Raw genomic sequence first — 18140 nt, 5'->3', positions numbered from 1 at the left:
GAGCCTATCTGTGTCTTCTCTGGCACTGTGCCTCTGTGACACTCAACAAGTCAAATAAATGTGTTCCCTATTCATATAAAAAGCATCCCACATCACAGGGGGTTTATGACACTCCCAAAGTGTTTTGAGAACTTGACTGATTTACAAAAATGCAAAGTTCTTGACAGAGTGGCTGTGTGTTTGCAGTAAACATGGCAGCTCTAATCATCTGAGCTTTGCAAGAATGTTCTTCAAGGATGAAATGGATGGAAAGTAAACTGAAGTGTGAGGAGCCATCAATCACTTCTCATGATCTTCAAGGAAGCTGTGTGGAGCAGTAACTTCACAGGGTCCTCTAGGAAACTGGCAAATACTGAGTGTCTTCAGGTGTAGATATAACATGTGCACTATTCTGATTTCCTCATTCACATGTTTTCATATAGGAGATCAGTGGTTAATACATAGTAGTGAGTAATAAGTCTTGCTGTGAGGAAGTAGGCTTCAGACATGAAAATGACTTTGGGCTAGGACAGGGAAGTAGGCTCAGACATTTTGGTCATCCTGATAAGCCCTTAGAAACAGTGACCACAGGAATGTTCATGGAATTGTGTTTAATGCCTTGCTTGGTTTTTGACTATTTATGTTTATTGTCTTGCTTGTTCCTTGACTATTTGTATCTATTGTGTTGCTAGACCCTCAACCTAGAACTGACCTTAACACATGCATGTAATTAAAATAGTATAAAAGCAAAAAGGAGGAGGGGAGATTGGATAGGAGGTTCTAGGGAGGGAAAATGGGGAAAGGGGATAACATCTGAAATGTAAATAAATAAAATACCTAATGTTTTTAAAAAAGAGAAAAAAGACTTGCTGTGGTCAAAAGTGTAAAGTTAGAAAGAGTTTTCAGGCAAAATTTTCTACTGTTATTTGGCTGAATGAAATAATTCATTTTCATTCATATATTTTCATATGCCTTTAAAGAAACAAAGTACCTTTAAATTCATCTATTATTGAAATGTGGGTGAGAGATACCAAGAAAAGCCACTAATCCTACTCAGAATATCCACCTCTGTGACTTTCAGCTTATCTAATTTATTAAAATATGATATTACTTCTGGAAATTTCATGCATGGATGCAATGTGTTTTGATCTTATTCAAACCTACTCCTCCTTTTAACTTCTTCTAGGTCCACTACCTACACTTACTCTTTGTGGTTGTTAGAAAGAAAATAGTTTCCATAGGCTCATAGGAAGTGGCACTATTAAGAGGTTTGGCCTTGTTGGAGGAAGTATATCTCAGTTCATTTCCTGCTCCCTGCTGATCCAAGTGTAGAACATTCAGCTCATTTCCCCACCATGATAATGCTAATAGACAAACTTCTGAAACTGAAAGCCAGAGTCAATTATATGTTTCCATTATAAGAGCTGCTATGGTCATGGTGTCTCTTCACGGCAGTAGAAACCCTAAGACACTACTCCACTATCCAATTTCATGTCTTTTTTTTTAAACAAGTCACTGAGTCCAATTTGTACTGACTATATACCCAAGTCTGTGGTTGACCTAATAGATGTTACAAACAGACTTATGCCCCTAAAAGCTTTTGACCATAATTAGCTCTTCAACTATGGATGGGTTCAATATCCATGAGAGTTAGTTGATTAATTCAAGTCTTGTGCAAGCAATGATAATTGCTATGAGTTCCTGACAGTGACAGTTCATTAAAGTTGCCCTATAATGTCAGAAAACACTGTTTCATTATAATTCTACCAGACTAATGGATTTTAAAATCTGTATGCCCTATGACTGAGATGTCCACTGAACTTTGAAAAAATGCAATGTGATCCTATTTATAGGTATGCACTCACAGATACTTATTCTCTATACTTTGACCAGTTATGAGTATTCTAGCTACTGCTCTTCACTGCACAAGAAACTTCCCTGATGCGGTTTGATATCAGCCTAGCTACTTTAAGCAAAGAAAAGGCTCTACCCAACTGTGGCAGACTGCATGAGACACTGTTTTAGACTTGGAATCAAATTGGAGTCCAGGGTGCTTGCAAGGGTATAGATGACGACAGCACCATATCAAGAGTAGTGGATGGGCAGGAAATTCATCTTGGTAAGCCCAAGAGCCTGAATGGTGGCTTCTGTTCTATTTTATTCATTGCCATGTTGACTCACAGAAGGAACATTAAAAATTAACTTTCTATGACCTTGTGATAGGTGAATAAGATAAATTTGCAGGAAATGATGGAAAGAAAGAACAGTTTAACCATGTTAGAGTCAGCCAAAGTCAGTCATTTCCAGCAGAAAGAACTTAACTGTTGATTCCACCTGATAAAATACCTCTGATGGAATGAAAAGGAGCACAGCACATTTGTAGATCACAGACAAGCACGTTGCCTCCATTCCATGGGCATCTCTAAAATTAAGTCTCTGTATTTTTCTGTTTCATGTTCTGTCATCTCCCTACACTTCATCTCCTGAACATACAAACAAGACACAGTACAGTAAAGGGAGCCTTTGCTTAATTCACTTTCATAACATTCATTTTTATCGTATTTCAGGACAACATATTTTCCTTCAGCCTGACAAAGCTCAAATATGCATCCAATTCTAAATGAGCAAAGTCCTACAGCCCTGAGCCAGGAAGCCAGTATCTTTCAATGAAGACCCAGTGAGGACAAGCTGATCTTGCATGAAGCCTTAGGTATGGGCATCAAGAGGTAGCTATGAGAAGCAGCTTATAGATAGAAGCCAATCAAAGTGAGTTGACCTTTTTGGGAAGAATCAGTTGGAGGCTCTGACCAAGAAGAAGCCTTTACATAGAATTCACTGAACTCACCTTGATAACCAGTCACCAGGGGAGATTTAAAACAAATCATAGCGCTGGCAAATATATTTCAGTTGATAGAGTACTTACCTCAATGCAGAAAACACTGAGTCTGATCCCCTAAAGCAAGACATCAGATGTGGTGGTAATATATGACTATAATGCAACATTTGAGAGGTATCAGGAAATTAAGGAAAAAGAACCAATACTTCAAGGTCACCCACCCTCAGCTGCATAGTGAGTTGAAGGTAAGACTGAGATATCTGAGATACTGTCTCATATAAATAAATAAATAAATAAATAAATAAATAAATAAATAAGCTAAGCAAACAAAGGAGAAAGATATATGATTTAATTCCTAACCCATTTGTTATTTGCTGTTATATTGGCCAGGCCACTTACTGTGTACCCCAGCCTCAGGTTTCTCATCATGAAAGCAGCCACAGCTCCTTCCTCCCACATCCTGAAGATGGAATGGGATGGGATGGTGAAGAGGAGAATAGAGCACTTAGAGTGAATAGAATCTTTCTAGATTTCTTCCAGTGCCTTCTCTATTAGTATTTTATATGACTGTTTACCTTGAATAAAATGGAGAGAACTGTATCTAGTTTTATGAAGACTTTCACATAATTTGTTATGACATTCTGGACAACACAAGACAACAGGGCCAGGCTAAAATCCAACTGCTCTCCCCTTATCCAAAAGTAGATCACTAAGGTTAAAAAAGAAAAAACAAAAAGAAAATGATCTGCAGTAACCTAGATAAACGCCACGCTGAACCATAGCTGAGTAGCTTGCTCCCTGGACATAGCTGAGCAATTCCAACATAATTAATAGTTTCTTAGGCATATTTACCATCCCACCTTGCAACATCTTAATTTTCAGTTTTATTTGGATTACTGTGATCCTTAATACTGATTGTCAAGTTGACAGGGTCTATAATCACCTAGGGAAAAAGTCTGTGGGCATGCCTATGATTTGTTGTCTGGATTCAGTTAATTTAGATAGGAAACTACACCTCCCTTAACTGTAGGTAACATCACTGTATGGGCTGAGAAGCTGGGATTTATAAAAAGGAGAGAATGAAGTGGGCTCCAGCATTCATCAATCTTTGTGTCCTGGCAATGAACTCAGCTACATTATGCTCCTGGAGCCAAGACCGCCCTGCCACGACAGACTCCACCCTTTAACTATGATCTAAAGTAAACCCTTTCTTCTGTAGATTGATTTTGTTAGAGTATTTTATCACAGTAATAGAAGGACCAAGTGATACCATCAGTAGGGTTGTTCCTACGACAAACCTGACCACTCGGTCTGTCTTAGGGTTATCAATGTTATGATGAAACACTATAACCAATAGTAAGTTGAAGAGGAAATTATTTATTTGGCTTATACTTCCACATCACAGTATACCATTGAAGGAAGCCAGAGCAGGAACTAAATTAAAACATACCAGGAACTTGGAGATAGGGGCTGATGCAGAAATTATGAAGGAATAGTGGTTACTAGTTTGCTCCTATGACTTGCTTACCCTGATTTCTTAAAGAACCCATTCCAGGAATGTCTCCACTCACAGCAGGATGATCCCTTACAGACACACTATCAGTCATTAATTAAGAAAATGTCCTACAGGATTACTGGTGATATGGAATAATTTTCTCAATTGAGGCTCCTCCCTTCTGGGACTGGTTTATTCAAGTTGACATACAACTAGCCCAAGTATGGTTTTTAGAATTCTTCTGTCAACTTCATTTGCTGGGATGCCTTTCCACGGAAATGGACACAAGGCCTTTATCCTCTTCTCAACCTAATAAACCTCTTCCTCAACTGAAGTTGCAGCTCAGATATTATCACCATGGTCTTTATAAGAGTTTTCCCCACAGTCACCAAGACACCAAGTCACTTCTGCCACTGCAGTCACACTACCCCTGTTATTTCATTAGATTCTGTGTATAACACAGGATCTGAGCTGCATGCATGCTTAACAAATAAGCATCCAGGAAGAGTATGCTCTAAAAAATTAGAGACAACATAGTTCAAATTGAGGTAAGTCCACATACACACATTTGCATGCATAATCCTAGATGTTTTCATGCTATAAAACTGACCAGAAGATAATACTGGTAGAGTTTGGGAGGGTGTGGTGATTTGAATAAGAAATCTTTCCTGTAGGCGCAAATATTTGTACATTTGGTTTGCAGTGGATAGCACCATTTAGGACCGTTCATTAAAATGCAGCATTGCTAGAGGAAATATGGCTGTAGAGGCAGGCTTTGGGAGTATATAGCCTCACCGTGTTACCAACTCACTCTCTCTAGGTTGTGTTTGTGGTTTTGAATGTAAGCCCTCAGCTTCTTATTGTTCCTATCATGTATTCCTCCTGTCATTGAGCCCCCTCCCTGCCATGATAGACTCTTATCCATTCCTTTTGCGTCTTCATCATGGCATTATAGGAAAGCAATAGAAAATTTAATATCATAGGAAGTATTTGGATTTGACTTTTCATTGTATAGTAATGAGAAACATTTTGTTTACAATGCTAGAAACGTTTTCAGAGTCATGTGAAATAAAGGATTATGCAAGGATCTCAACTTTAAAAAATAGAGCTCAAGAATACATAATCAAAATTTTATTGATTTGCAACTCTACATTAATACAAATATTTTTAAAATTACAAATAAAAAAACTGAGATATATAACAGACTAAATATGTCTTTTTACCTAAGGGAAAGTTAAACGATCAAATGAGTTAATTTTAGTGTTTTACTTCCTTTAACTGGACCATAATCTACAAGTACGTAAAAGACAATACATGGGATATATCTCATACTGTATTATTACTCTGTGGCTTCGTTTTGTTTCTGAAAAGAATTTAGAAGGCTGGAGAGATGGCTCTAATGTTAAGAATTGCTCTTCTTGAGGTCCTAAGTTCTGTTTCCAGAACCCACATGGGATAATTCACAACTGCCTGTAAACTTCAATTCAAAAACAGTCAACTCTCTCTTCTAAGCTCCAGTGGCCAGCACCCTCAAACAAGTCACACCACACACACACACACACACACACACACATACGTACACACACACACACATATGTACACACACACACACACACATGTACACACACACACACATGACAATAAAATATCCTTAAAAGAGGCCAAAAGCAAAATGAGAGGAAGAAGTTGGGAATAACTTTGTTGTGAAGTATTCAATCAAACTGATCTTGGCTTCACAAAAATTTCAAAGCTAATTATGCCCACATCAAAATTTCTTCAGGATTCAGTGCAAATCTATGCTCTCAGTGGAGCCAGTGAATGCAAAGGCTGCCTGTTCTTTTTCAGTTGTCTCTTCCTTTCCTTCTTTCCAACATCCCCTCCCTCCCTCATCACTCCCACACATACCCCCTTATTCTCCCCCTGTGGGTAGAGGAAATCAGTTGTCTTCAATTTTATTGATGAAGTTTCACTTTCATATCCCTTAATCAGTTCATGTAAAATACTAATTTCATAAAAATATCAGAACATTGGGCAGAAGAGTCATGTTGAAGCAATCTTGGCAGTTTTATGAGTGAAAATGAGCTCACATATTCTTAGGAATAGAAATTTGCAGCTACACTGTTGAGCCCAGGAATATCGATCATGAGCTAGGAATTCAAAATTCATACAAAATTGCTATAGTTATCATTTTAGTCAGAATTTCCCAGAGGAACTGATCTTTTCAGTACACAAGGCTAGATTTATCAGCTGGTCTCCAGTACACACCAGAATGCTGAAGAAGTTGGCTCTAATGCCCGTGAAGGACTGGGCTTGCCAGCGAAAGTAAAAGCGAGCAGGCAAAGACAGAAAGTTTCCTTCTTCCGTATTCTTTATATAGGCTTCTAGCAGAAGGTGTGGCCCAGATAAAAGGTGAATCTTGTGAACTCAAAAAATCTAGATTGAAGGATAATCATCATCCCACCTCAAAAAGATGTAGATTAAAAGTGAGTCTCCCCACTTCAAATGATTTAATTAAAAATAAGTAAAAACAGAAAACAAAAACAGCTCACAAGGGTAACAAAACATTTGGGTTTTAGTTAATTCCAGATGCAGTCAAGTTGACCAACAGGAAGAGCCAGTACAACTTCACCTCTTGTCAACTTGACACGCATATCTTCTTATGTCTTGCTTAATTTTCAAATGAAAACAATAACCAGCTCATAATTATGCCACAGGTGATATAACTATCTCATGTACAAACACATTGTATACTTAACCCGGTCATATTTACACCTGACATGCTAGAACTATCCTTCATCCAACAACAAACACGTTACATATATTTTAGAATAGGGGGCAATGTTCCTTCAGGGATATTATCTTAGTATCTCAAACTTAAATATTATAACCACTGATACTCTCTTTATTGAAGTTTCATTACAGATAAAGAAATTAAAGAAAGAAAACACAAATATCTATACAAATACATCCTTATAATATGAGAGAAACACTCACATCAATTATAATCTTCATTTCTGCAACTGGTCACATGGCCTTAGCTGTTATTTATAACTACCTTTCTCTACTACCCATTCTGTATTCCCTCCTCCTTCTGTAAGCACCTTAGAAATTCTTGGTCATCTTCCTGGAGGAGTGACCCATACCATCATTAGTGAAGAGTCCACTTGCTATCCTGCCTAAATTAGGTTGTGGTAGTTTTCCATTTGTTTGAATCAGAGACATATACTAAGCTAAGACATCCAGCCTCATGAACTGAACAACTACAGGATTCTTGGAACGTGTATTGGTAGACAAGCATTATGGGATAGGTGTAAATCATCCTAATCAATCCCTTTTCTCTCCATGTACAGATTCACTCTATAAGCTGTGTTACCCTAGAGATTCGTGGTTAATACAGATTTCTGTACCAAATGTGGTTCTAGAACAACAGAAATATAAGGATGGAATTTTTGAGTAGCTGCAATCGGCTTTTCAAACAGTAACTGAAACCTCTAGAGATACTAAACCCCCTCCTAGAATCCCAGAAAGTTCTGAAAGCCCATGGTACAAACTATCTTCAAACCTAAGGAAACGAATGCATTTGATTGCCTTGATTTGGCAGATGTGAAAGGGAAAGGATTTGGTGACTCTGTATATTAAACTTTTGACAACTTGTGAAAAAAAATAAGAAAATTAATGATGTGTTAGGTTGTTCCTAGCATCTTGGGTAAATTGACAAAGGAAGAGAATAATCTCCATGACAAAAATTAACCAACTTCTAGCATCTCAGGATACGGTGAAGAAAAACAATAAACTCACTGATAAAACTGACTGGCTCCGGATGCATATAAACAATCTAACAGGTTTGAGTGTATCCTAGAAGAGAATTTTCTCTCCAGCAGTTGTGGGGAAACAAGCTGAAGCACTCATTATTTGGTTTTCTGAATTACAGTGAAAGTTATCCAAGTCCCAGCCTCAGAGTGTATGCGCTTAAAGGCCATTAATTGGTAAAGAATAGAACCCAGTAACTTGAGCAGAGGATGTGTAAAAAAAATCCTACTGAAGTTGAGAACTTTGAATCTTCAGATTCTCAAGAGTTTATCTCACCTGAGAAAGTAGTCTCTCCGCCCTCAGCAGAAGATGTACTTAACACTCCCCAAACCTGAAACGTTGCCTTTTCCACATTTGACTGATGAAATTAATCTCCCTTGTATGCTGACCCAGCAATGACTTTCCGTGAGAGAGATGCCAGACAAGACAATGCTAATGTATCTCAAGACGTCTAGACCTATAAGGTTAAATAGGTTCCTAGAGGAGACTTAGAAAGTGTAATCCATGATGAGGCGCACTACAGTACCAATGAGCTTAATAAGTTTGCTAATTCATTTACGTCTGGAAATAAGAGTGTGAATGTACTTTAATGGTGGAGGATAATGGTGGAAAGAACATAAAACTGGGCCAGGCTGAGTTAATTGATACTGACCAACTGACTGGAAATTTTAAGTTTAATATGAAATCTGACGCCATTGTTTTTTAAGGTGTTAAATGGTTTTTTTGAATGATAGGCAGAAGCATTTATCAAAAGATGACCTACTGAAAAGGAATTGGAGATGCCTGATATCCCTTGGCTTAGTGTTGGTGAAGACATTTAAGGCTCAAAGAAATTGTCATATGACTATGCTGTATGAAACCTAGTCCTCCACAATGGAAAGGCCAAGATGCTAGAAGATTCTACAAAATGGTGAGAGGGACTCCAGCACATTTGAAGGGTTTTGTTCTTGCCCCTTTCCTTGTGCCAGACCTTAGATTTGGAGATGCTGCTGCTCGGTTGGATAAATTAATTTTTATGGGTTTATTGAGCCTTAAGTTAGCAGGCATCAGGTGGTAGCACTTATTAAAGGCAAGGTGATCATAGTTATTGTAATGTGCAGCACTAACAAAGCAATGTCCATGACGGTCTAATGTATAATGGGCAGAAGAGACAAAGTAATATATTTATAATGGTGTGACTTGTACGGACCTTTTGTACTGATCATGGAGTTTCCAGGCATGAAATGGATAAGAAGCCTGCTATGTTTTTATTTCATCTATGTAAGTAGAAAAACCCTGAAACAAATGAGAGGAGGACTACAGTAGATCCAGGCAAAAGGGAATCTCAGCCTGTGAACTAATCTCTAAACTGGATCTAGTTTCAGACCCCTTGAACTAAAGGGTTACCAGGTGCCCCTGAGGAAAGACCTTGATAAAATACCTAAGAGTTTTACTATTAGCCTTTCCTTGGTCCTTCCCAGGAAGGACCTACAGCATTTTTACAAGGGTAACTGTACACTGGGGGAAAGGAAATAATCAGAATCTCTGGGGGTCTGTTGAATACTGGTTCTGAATTGTTGCTGATTTCTGGGACCCCAAGAGATCCTCCAGTTAAAGTAGGGTCTTACGGAGGTCAGGTGATTGATGCAGTTTTGACTGAAGTCTGACTCAGGAAGTCCACTGGGTCCCCAAACTCATCCCATGGTCATTTCCACAGACCCAGAATGCATAATTGGGATAGACATACTTAGAAGATGGTATAGTTCTCACCAACTGATCTATGGAATCCGAGCAATTATGCTTGGCAAAGCTAACTGGAAGCCTTTGGAGCTGCTGCCTCTGCCAAAGAAAACCACTTTTATTTCTGCCCGAGGCACTGCAGCTGCGGCTGCTGTGTCACTTGTGCGTCAGTAGGTGGCAGAGAGGAGAGAAGCTAAGTCTATGCTCAGTGTTCTGACCTGTAAACATCTGAATGATTAGTAGCCTAACAGTCCCCTAAAAAAGGGAATCTGAGACAACCACCAGTCTAGCCCCAGGGGTCCCCTATAGGAAGTTAGCCTGAGATGACCCCCAAGTCATCCTGGGGCACCAGGCTTCCAGGATGGGGAGACTAAAAGAACCCTGTCTGGGACTGTGGCCTTTGGAGGAAGTAAGCCTTAAATAGACAACTCTTACGAAGGGTCACTTGAGGTGTCCGGGTGAGAAGTGAGCCTTAAATGACCACCAGACTGGCGCTGTGGGGCCCCAACAGGAAGCTAGCCTGGGTTGAACACCAGTCTGGCACTTCACAGGCCTGGTGAGGTGGGGGGAGGGGTTAGGGGGTTGGGGGAAAAGTCACAATTCCCAAGGATGACCCCTGCCTGGCATCACGATGCATGAGCAGGGCATAGCATTCCTGAGACCACTCCTGAGGCGGCGCCAGACAGAGACACCGGGTGCCACTAAGAGGGGAACGTGGTGGAGAAATGGAAGAGAAACAGAAAGATATGGCACAGTAAAGAGAGGCAGAACTGGATACTCAAGGGTAGTGAGGAACAGCCTGATGTGAGCAGCAGGTGATGTCACGTGGGACCATGATGGGCTCCTGGCCTGTGCTGCCATCAGGGGCCACAGCTGAGTTTCTAGCCCTGCAGTAAAAGTGGGCTGTTACCACCAAAGGCCAGGCAGCCATCCCCGGTCTGGCGAAATATTGATGTTTGAGGACTGTGCAGAACTGGCTCCACCCCTCACCTAGGCATGATGGGAGAGCAGGCCCTAGAGGCATGAGAGGAGGAGACTCCCCCCAACCCAGCCAGCTGCAGTACTGGGGAGAGCGATCCTTGCACATTGAGGGAGTTTTGGATAAGCCAGCCCCCAAGGTATGAGTGTGGGAGAATTAGCCTTGACAGGAGATGCTCTCCTCTCCTCTCTCAACCCTCTCCACCTATAGCAGGCAGAAGAGCTGGCCCCACGTCATGAGAGTAAGAGAACTAGCCATGTCTTTCATCCACTGCAACACAGCAGAGAGTGGGCCCTGCATCTCACCTAGGCAACAGGAAGAGCTGGCCCTGGTTATGGAGGTTGTGGGTGAGCTGGCCAGGAGAGCCTGAGAGAGGGAGAATGGGTAGATTGACAAATGCAGGTATCGGTTAGGCCCAGAACCAGATCTTTAAATTTGACAATCTCACAGATGACCTTCATGAGTGCAGGAAGTGGCCACTCCCACAGATCCAAATCTACAGAACCTCCATGGCACAGGGCAACAACAGGATATCTGAAAGGAGTCGAGTGAGGTCTAGTATTAAGCCAGAGTCCTAATACCAGAACTAATACCGCATTTGCAAGCAAAGTAGTATGGACAAAAGTGTGTACTGTGGGACACACTGTGACACTCTACAGCTTCCACAGTGAGTTTTTTTTTTCTCTATTAAGGGCAGAAGTTGCAAGGGTGGAGGGATATCAGTGAGATTGGGATGCATGATGTGAAATTCATGAAAAACAGAGAGATAAAATGTGAAAAACATAAAACAGAATCACACCCATGGAAGGCATTAGTGACACCAGAAAAGATTTGAAAAATACAGAGGTTATGGTTCTCACTACAACTCCCTTTAACTCTCCTATATGGCTATTACAGAAGACAAATTGTGTAGAATAATAGTTGACTATGGAAAACACATTCAAGTAAGTGTCTCCAATTGCAGCAGCTGTACCAGATGTGTTGTCTTTGAACAGCTCAACACATCTCTTGGTACAGGCCATATAGCTATTGATCTAGCAAATGCCTTTTTCTCAGTACCTGTTCATAAGGATCACCAGAAGCAATCAATTCTCTGACAGTTGCCAAGACCATCAATATAACTGTGCAGTTTTACTTCAAGGATATATTAACCCTCCAGCCCTGTGTCATAACTTAGTTAGAAGGGATCTTGATTATATTTCTCCAACGAAGTATTACAATGGTTCCCAATGCTGATAATTTATGCGTATTGTACCAAGTGTGCAGGAGGTAACAACTACTTTGGACTTGTGGGTAACACATCAGAGGATGGTAAATAAATTCAACCAAAATCCAAGAGCCTTCTAACTCAGTAAAATTCTTAGGGTGTTCAATGGTGTGGGCTGTAGAGAGATATTCTTTCTAAGGAGGATAAGTAGTTGAACCTGACCCCTCCCACCACCAAGGAAGAAGTGGGCTTATTTGGATACTGAAGATAGCACATTTCATACTTGCCTCACTCCAACCCATATACCCAGTGACTAGGAATGCTGCTAGCTTTGAGTGCAGCCTGTAACAGGGGATGTCTTTTCAACAGCTCCAAGCTGCTGTACAAGATGTTTTACCACTTGGGTCATATTGGCAGCTGACCAGATGAGACTTTGGGTGTTAGTGGCAGACAGGGATGCTGATTGGAGCCCTTGAAAGGCCTGTATATATGAATCACCGAAGAGACCTTTAGATTTTTGGAGCAAACAAGTGTAAGCCAACAAACCCATTCCTCCCCAACTTGCTTTTGGTCATGGCATTTCATCATAGCAATAGTGACCCTAACTAGACAGTTATCAAGTTCAAAAGGAATCAGTGGAAAAAGGAAATTTAGAATTAATTATCAAGAAATACCTTTTCTGATTGGCATTATCTACTAGTTCACTAGCATAAAGGCGCACTTTTAAGTGCACATATTAAGGCTTTGGGAGTGACTAAGTGGGTGAGGTTCTTGCCCTGTGAGGATAAGTACATCTGAACCCTGGAATTCATAACAAACCTGTGAGAGGTGGCATATGCCTTTAACCCAAGCAATGGGAGTCAGCTGTAAGTGGATTCCAGGGGCTCGCTGACTCACCTATGTATTCCCAAAGTGAGTTTCTGCTTTAGTGAGGTACCCTGTCTCAAAAATAAAATAGAGAAGCAACTGAAGATGTCAGCATTGACTCTGACCAACACACACACACACACACACACACACACACACTTTCACATTGACACTCAAAATTCACTTCCAAGGTCATTCTTTTGTTTTTACTTCCTTTCTATATCCTTTCTACCTTTCTTCCATCCTTCATTTCTCTCTCCCTTCCTTTTCTTCTTCTTTTCTTTAATGGAATTTGGAACATACATAACTCAGGACTTTATGTACATCAGCAAAGTAATCTTCTACTGAGCTATATAAACTAACCTTGGTGACATTTTTAGAAAACCATCCCTTTTTGTGTGTTTTAACTACAGCTCAGTAAAGGCTCATGACTCTTTTCTTAAAAACACAAATTTTTCATTGAAAATTTTATCCATTCATAAAATATTTGACCAAATACAACTATCATTCCATTTCCTCCAATTGTGCCAACCTAAACGTACCACCACCACTTTTAATTCTCAGCTTCTTGTGAGAAAAAAACAAGCAACAGCACGTAATCTATTTAATGCTGCCTGAATGTTCATGGATGTAGGACCACATGTTGAAACATGGATGACTTCTTCATGGTCCTATTTCCACAGAAAACACTTTCCCTCCCTGTCAGAGAAGAGGATTTTTAGGAAACCTAACTCTTTAAAGGTATTCTACACTGTCAGAAGATACTGCCAGTTACTCTATTTCTTTTAATGCTCTATCGATTAGTTGGGTAAAAGTCTGTTCTTTCATCTCTGCAATTTGACTGTACATATGTGTACCACATTCTGTGAACATTGGTAATTATGGCCCCTTCACTGACAATGAGCAGCGGATCTCTATTACTTTCTATATAACTCTGATCCTAACCTGATACTTGACAAATGCTTGAAGGAATGGAAATACAACTTGCTTCTGCAAACCTTATCATAAACAGTTATGCTTTATATAAAATATTACCAGTGAGGCTAATTTTCAACTTGGCATATTTTTATCAGGTACATAATGATGTTGTTTCAACATTCTGTTCAGAAATATCAGTGTGAGAGTACTTCCACGATCAGTGAAACATACCCATTCCCATTTTCTTGAGGATATCTTCTGACTTATGTCTAAAGTCAACTGTTTTACATGCATTGTATTATTCAGTCTTTTTAGACCTTAAAAGGTAAATCTTAACTGAATTTATGAAAGCCTAAACAAGCGGGTCATCTCTCTTGGTTGAATTTGGAATTTGTGTTTATAATTGCTCAGTTACAAAATCTCTTTTCAATGTTTGTTGCCTCCATTCTTTCTAAGTCCTGAACATTATTCTGGCTTTATCAAATAATTTCTTTTCAACAACTTTTGAAGACATGGATTTGGCAACAATATCTTAACAAGACTAGGGGGTGAAGGGTGCAGTTTAAGGGAAAGTCAGTATTGATCCTAGCTCTTAAAGGCATGAGAAGTGCCCATGACCATTCCTGAGGCCAGAACCTTGTAGCAAGTCCTCATTTTTATTTTACTCAACACTCATTCAATGGGCTCACCCTTAGTCTCAGAGATTGTCACACATTAGATACAGGTGAGTCACCAAATAACTGCCCCCAGTGTGTGTTTATTACAGGACTATAATGAGAATTAAAAATAGATACATCGTGTTGTTGTAGATGTGTGTAAAAACCCAGGATAGACATAAAAGTGTAGGGTTATCTTCACTGTGCAGGTCAGAAGGGTTCATCATTTGATTATCTTCTGCTTTACACCACTCCAACAGCACACTCAGCTCTTCCTCTTTCTGAAATGTTCTCACATTCATCTGTAGTCAACCCTTCAAACAGCCTTCACCTCATCTCTTTCCAAACATCCTGACCTCCTGGCTTCTTATTTTCATGCCAGAGAACTGTGAACATACTATAGCACTGAAAACACACTATTCTCAACATTTATTTATTTCAGCTTTAAACATAAAACTTTCTAATTTACTGAAGGAAAGAAATATGCCCCTCTACAAGGATTTAGCGACATTGAATACCAAGCCAAGCCTGAAAAAAGTAAAACTCAATAAAAGCTTTATGATAAAGGTTAATGAACAAGTGGATGCTTAAGTGAAATAAGCTATTTTAGGTACATGAATTAATCTTGAACATCAGAAATGAATAGTTAATTCGAATACTTTAAAAGTATAAATTTCAAAAATATATTCTCATGTAAACATATGATAATTTTCAAAGTTTACTTTTCCATAAATCCTAAATATAAGTATTTTTCAAAATATAATGGCTAAAAATTATAATTACAGCAGATTAGAACATTTGAGAAATTCCATTTTAAAAGATACACATTTTCATTTTTTAAAAGCCTTGAACCAAGGATAAATTGGTCAAAAACGTTGACAAATTTTAACTAATAGCATACTTCTAAAAACAAATTACTGAAAGACATTCATTTATAGCAACTTGATTTTATTTAATCTTCACTCCTCTCAGAAGACCATTAACCCTGAAAGTATGACAGCCTTGCTATCAGGTCTTGATAGACAAAAATATACATTTTGCCTCTGAATTTCAAAGCATAATCCTGATTATTTGGATGGAATTATTTTTGAAAGACGATGCCCAGTTTTTGAGTAGTCAAAACACTATAGCGAATATTTCAAATGCTGTGAATAGATGGAGAGAACAAAGAGATAGCCACTGACATCTTTCCTTGGCACACAAGGGCTCACTGTGGCAGATGATGTAATGTCTGACTGATTCCCGTTAGCCATGTAAGGGTAATTCCAGTTTTCAGGTAGATCACTACGATCTGAAATTACAAGGGAATTAATGCAAATGTCTTCAAGAGTACACACACTGACAGTGTTCACACTTTCTATGTCAACTCTCTCCTTACAGTTCAAGTTGGCGAAACAGCTGCAACGGAAGTTTTTGGAAAAGTACCGCAGATCATCAAGGGTGGGATTGCCAATGATTTCATACTTTCCACGTTTTACAAAACGAATCTGAAAATTCTGAGGGCTCAAGTGTAGATAGTCATTTGAATTCCAATCTTTCCTCGAACATATGCCTTGATTCTGGCAGAGTGTTTGGCTACACATTTTGGCTGCAAGGGTGACGTTGATTATATAAGGATTCAGAGTGGTCTTCAGGTAATCATGTAAGTTCAGACAAGATTTCTGCAAAATCATAAAATATAATATCAAGGCATAAGTTCTTTGTGACAATATACCGCACCAACTCTTAAAGACCAAAGGAATAGTCACACTGGGTTGTTAGGAAATATTCTTTTTCACTTTAACAAGAAATGTTATTTAACCAATTGTTCTCATAACATTCTTAAGTTTTGTGTGCTGTTTCATGGTAGTGAATAATTCTTTAGTTGGGGGTCAACTTATCTTGAGCGTTCTCAGCTTTTAATGAATTAATCAAAGGGATAGAATGTTTCAACTGTCAGAACACGGGCTTTGAATTTCTCTTTCCCTGGTGATTGGAATCACAGCTTCATAAATGACCTTGGAAATATCTCACGTATCTAAATACCCTATTTGGATGCCCACAAGTCCAATTAATTAATTTTATTATGATCAAGTTTTATAACTTGTAAAGATGATTTTAAACCCTGATACACAGAACTATTGTGACAACAAGAAAAATATCTATATGAGGCCTATGTTTTCTCAATTAACCAATGATAAATCATAAAAAACATAAGAATCACATTTCTCAGACAAGTTTAAACAGTATCAAAGATAGTTTCCAAATTGATGGCTCAAACAAATGAGTCCAAACTGTGTAGTTCATATAAATGTTACATAAGTATATATTCATAACACTCAATCCTTTGGAAAATTTTGCAGAATTTGAGTGTTGAGCATCTTCACATTGGTATAAATGAGGACTGAACATAAAAATTAATTTGGCAGCCTAGGCATAGAATTACAGAAAAGAGTTCTGGTTCCTAATTTTTGTTATCTCTTCTAAAGAAACACTCTGCTTAGGAACTATGCATTATAGTGCCATTGTGGTATAAACACTTTGGGCATAACCGCTGTCTTATTGGATCCACGACCCACTCCATGAAAGGGAACCTCTGTCTGACATTGTTTTTGTGGCCAAGATTTGAGACTAGATAATCTATGGATCTTGGGGGGAATAAAATACTATTGTTCTGCTAAAGAAATATAGCAATAAAATGACTCCTAGTAATATTCTGCCATACTCATAGACCAGTGTCTCACTTAGCCATAATCAGAGATGCTTTCTCCCACAGTAGATGGGAACAAACACAGAGACCCATAGCTGGTCAATGTGCAGAGAGAGAAATCTTGTAACACTCAATCCTAAATGGGATGTGTTCATCAAATCCCTCACCACATGGCTCGGGGAATTATGTGAAAGAGGAGGCAGAGAGATTACAATAGCCAGAGGAAATAAATGATATCAAAGAAGAGGTATCTTTCAGATACAACAGAAATAATACACACACAACCTCACAGAGACTATGGTACAATATATAGGATCTACACAGATCCAAATCAGACAGAACATGAACCCTGACATGAGGAAACAGACAGGAGTTCTCATCCCCAACCAAGAAACTAAATAAGAAGCTGTCTCCAATTAACAACCACTCACAAAGAAACAATTCCTTTTTCCAAGGAAGTCTCACTACACCTTATGGCAGGTCCCATGCCAGCAGGAAATGGCCGACGTAAAATAAATTCAGAAGATTAGGACAATTTTTTTGGTCCATCTTGTTTTGTCTGACCTTTTCTTTCCTTTATTGGACTTATACTTGTGTATTATAGTTTTCATTTTGAGTTTTTATGGTGTGTGTGTGCGCGCACACACACACACACTTTTTCTTAGTTTGTATATTTTTTGGTTTTTTCTCATAATTTGTCTGTTTTATTTGAGTTTTTTCCTAAGAAGGCATGGGGTTAGAAGGGTGAAGAGGTTAGGAGTATATGGGAGGAGATGAGGGAGGGAAAACTGTGATTGGTATATAGTATTTGAAAATAATTTCTGAGTAAGTAATAAAAATAGAAGATAGAAGGAGAAGGAAGAGGAAGAAGAGGAAGAGGAAGAAGAGGAAAAGGAGGAGGAGGAAGAGGAGGAGGAGGAGGAGGAAGAAGAAGAAGAAGAAGAAGAAGAAGAAGAAGAAGAAGAAGAAGAAGAAGAAGAAGAAG

The 18140-nt window shown here is 39.0% G+C and overlaps 1 protein-coding gene and 1 non-coding gene across 2 annotated transcripts in view; one reads left to right on the top strand and one right to left on the bottom strand.

Moving 5' to 3' along the window:
• The first annotated feature begins 9962 nt into the window (after positions 1-9962).
• Positions 9963-10091, top strand: LOC114617143. The gene has a single exon (XR_003710745.1). It is a non-coding gene; the product is annotated as a small nucleolar RNA SNORA17 (small nucleolar RNA).
• A 5307-nt stretch (positions 10092-15398) lies between these two features.
• LOC114617126 (hyaluronidase-5) overlaps positions 15399-18140 on the bottom strand; it is a 20366-nt gene continuing 17624 nt past the window's right edge. The window contains exon 4 of the mRNA XM_028762661.1: positions 15399-16127. Coding sequence (XP_028618494.1) covers positions 15591-16127 — 537 coding nt within the window. The 3' untranslated portion in view covers positions 15399-15590. The remainder of the gene's footprint in view (positions 16128-18140) is intronic.

This window comes from Grammomys surdaster, unplaced genomic scaffold (genome assembly GCF_004785775.1).
Source record: "Grammomys surdaster isolate TR1022 unplaced genomic scaffold, NIH_TR_1.0 134, whole genome shotgun sequence".
NCBI classification, from domain to species: Eukaryota; Metazoa; Chordata; class Mammalia; order Rodentia; family Muridae; genus Grammomys; species Grammomys surdaster.
The sequence above is the reverse complement of the archived record's forward strand: the minus strand, read 5'-3'. Positions and strand labels throughout refer to the sequence as shown.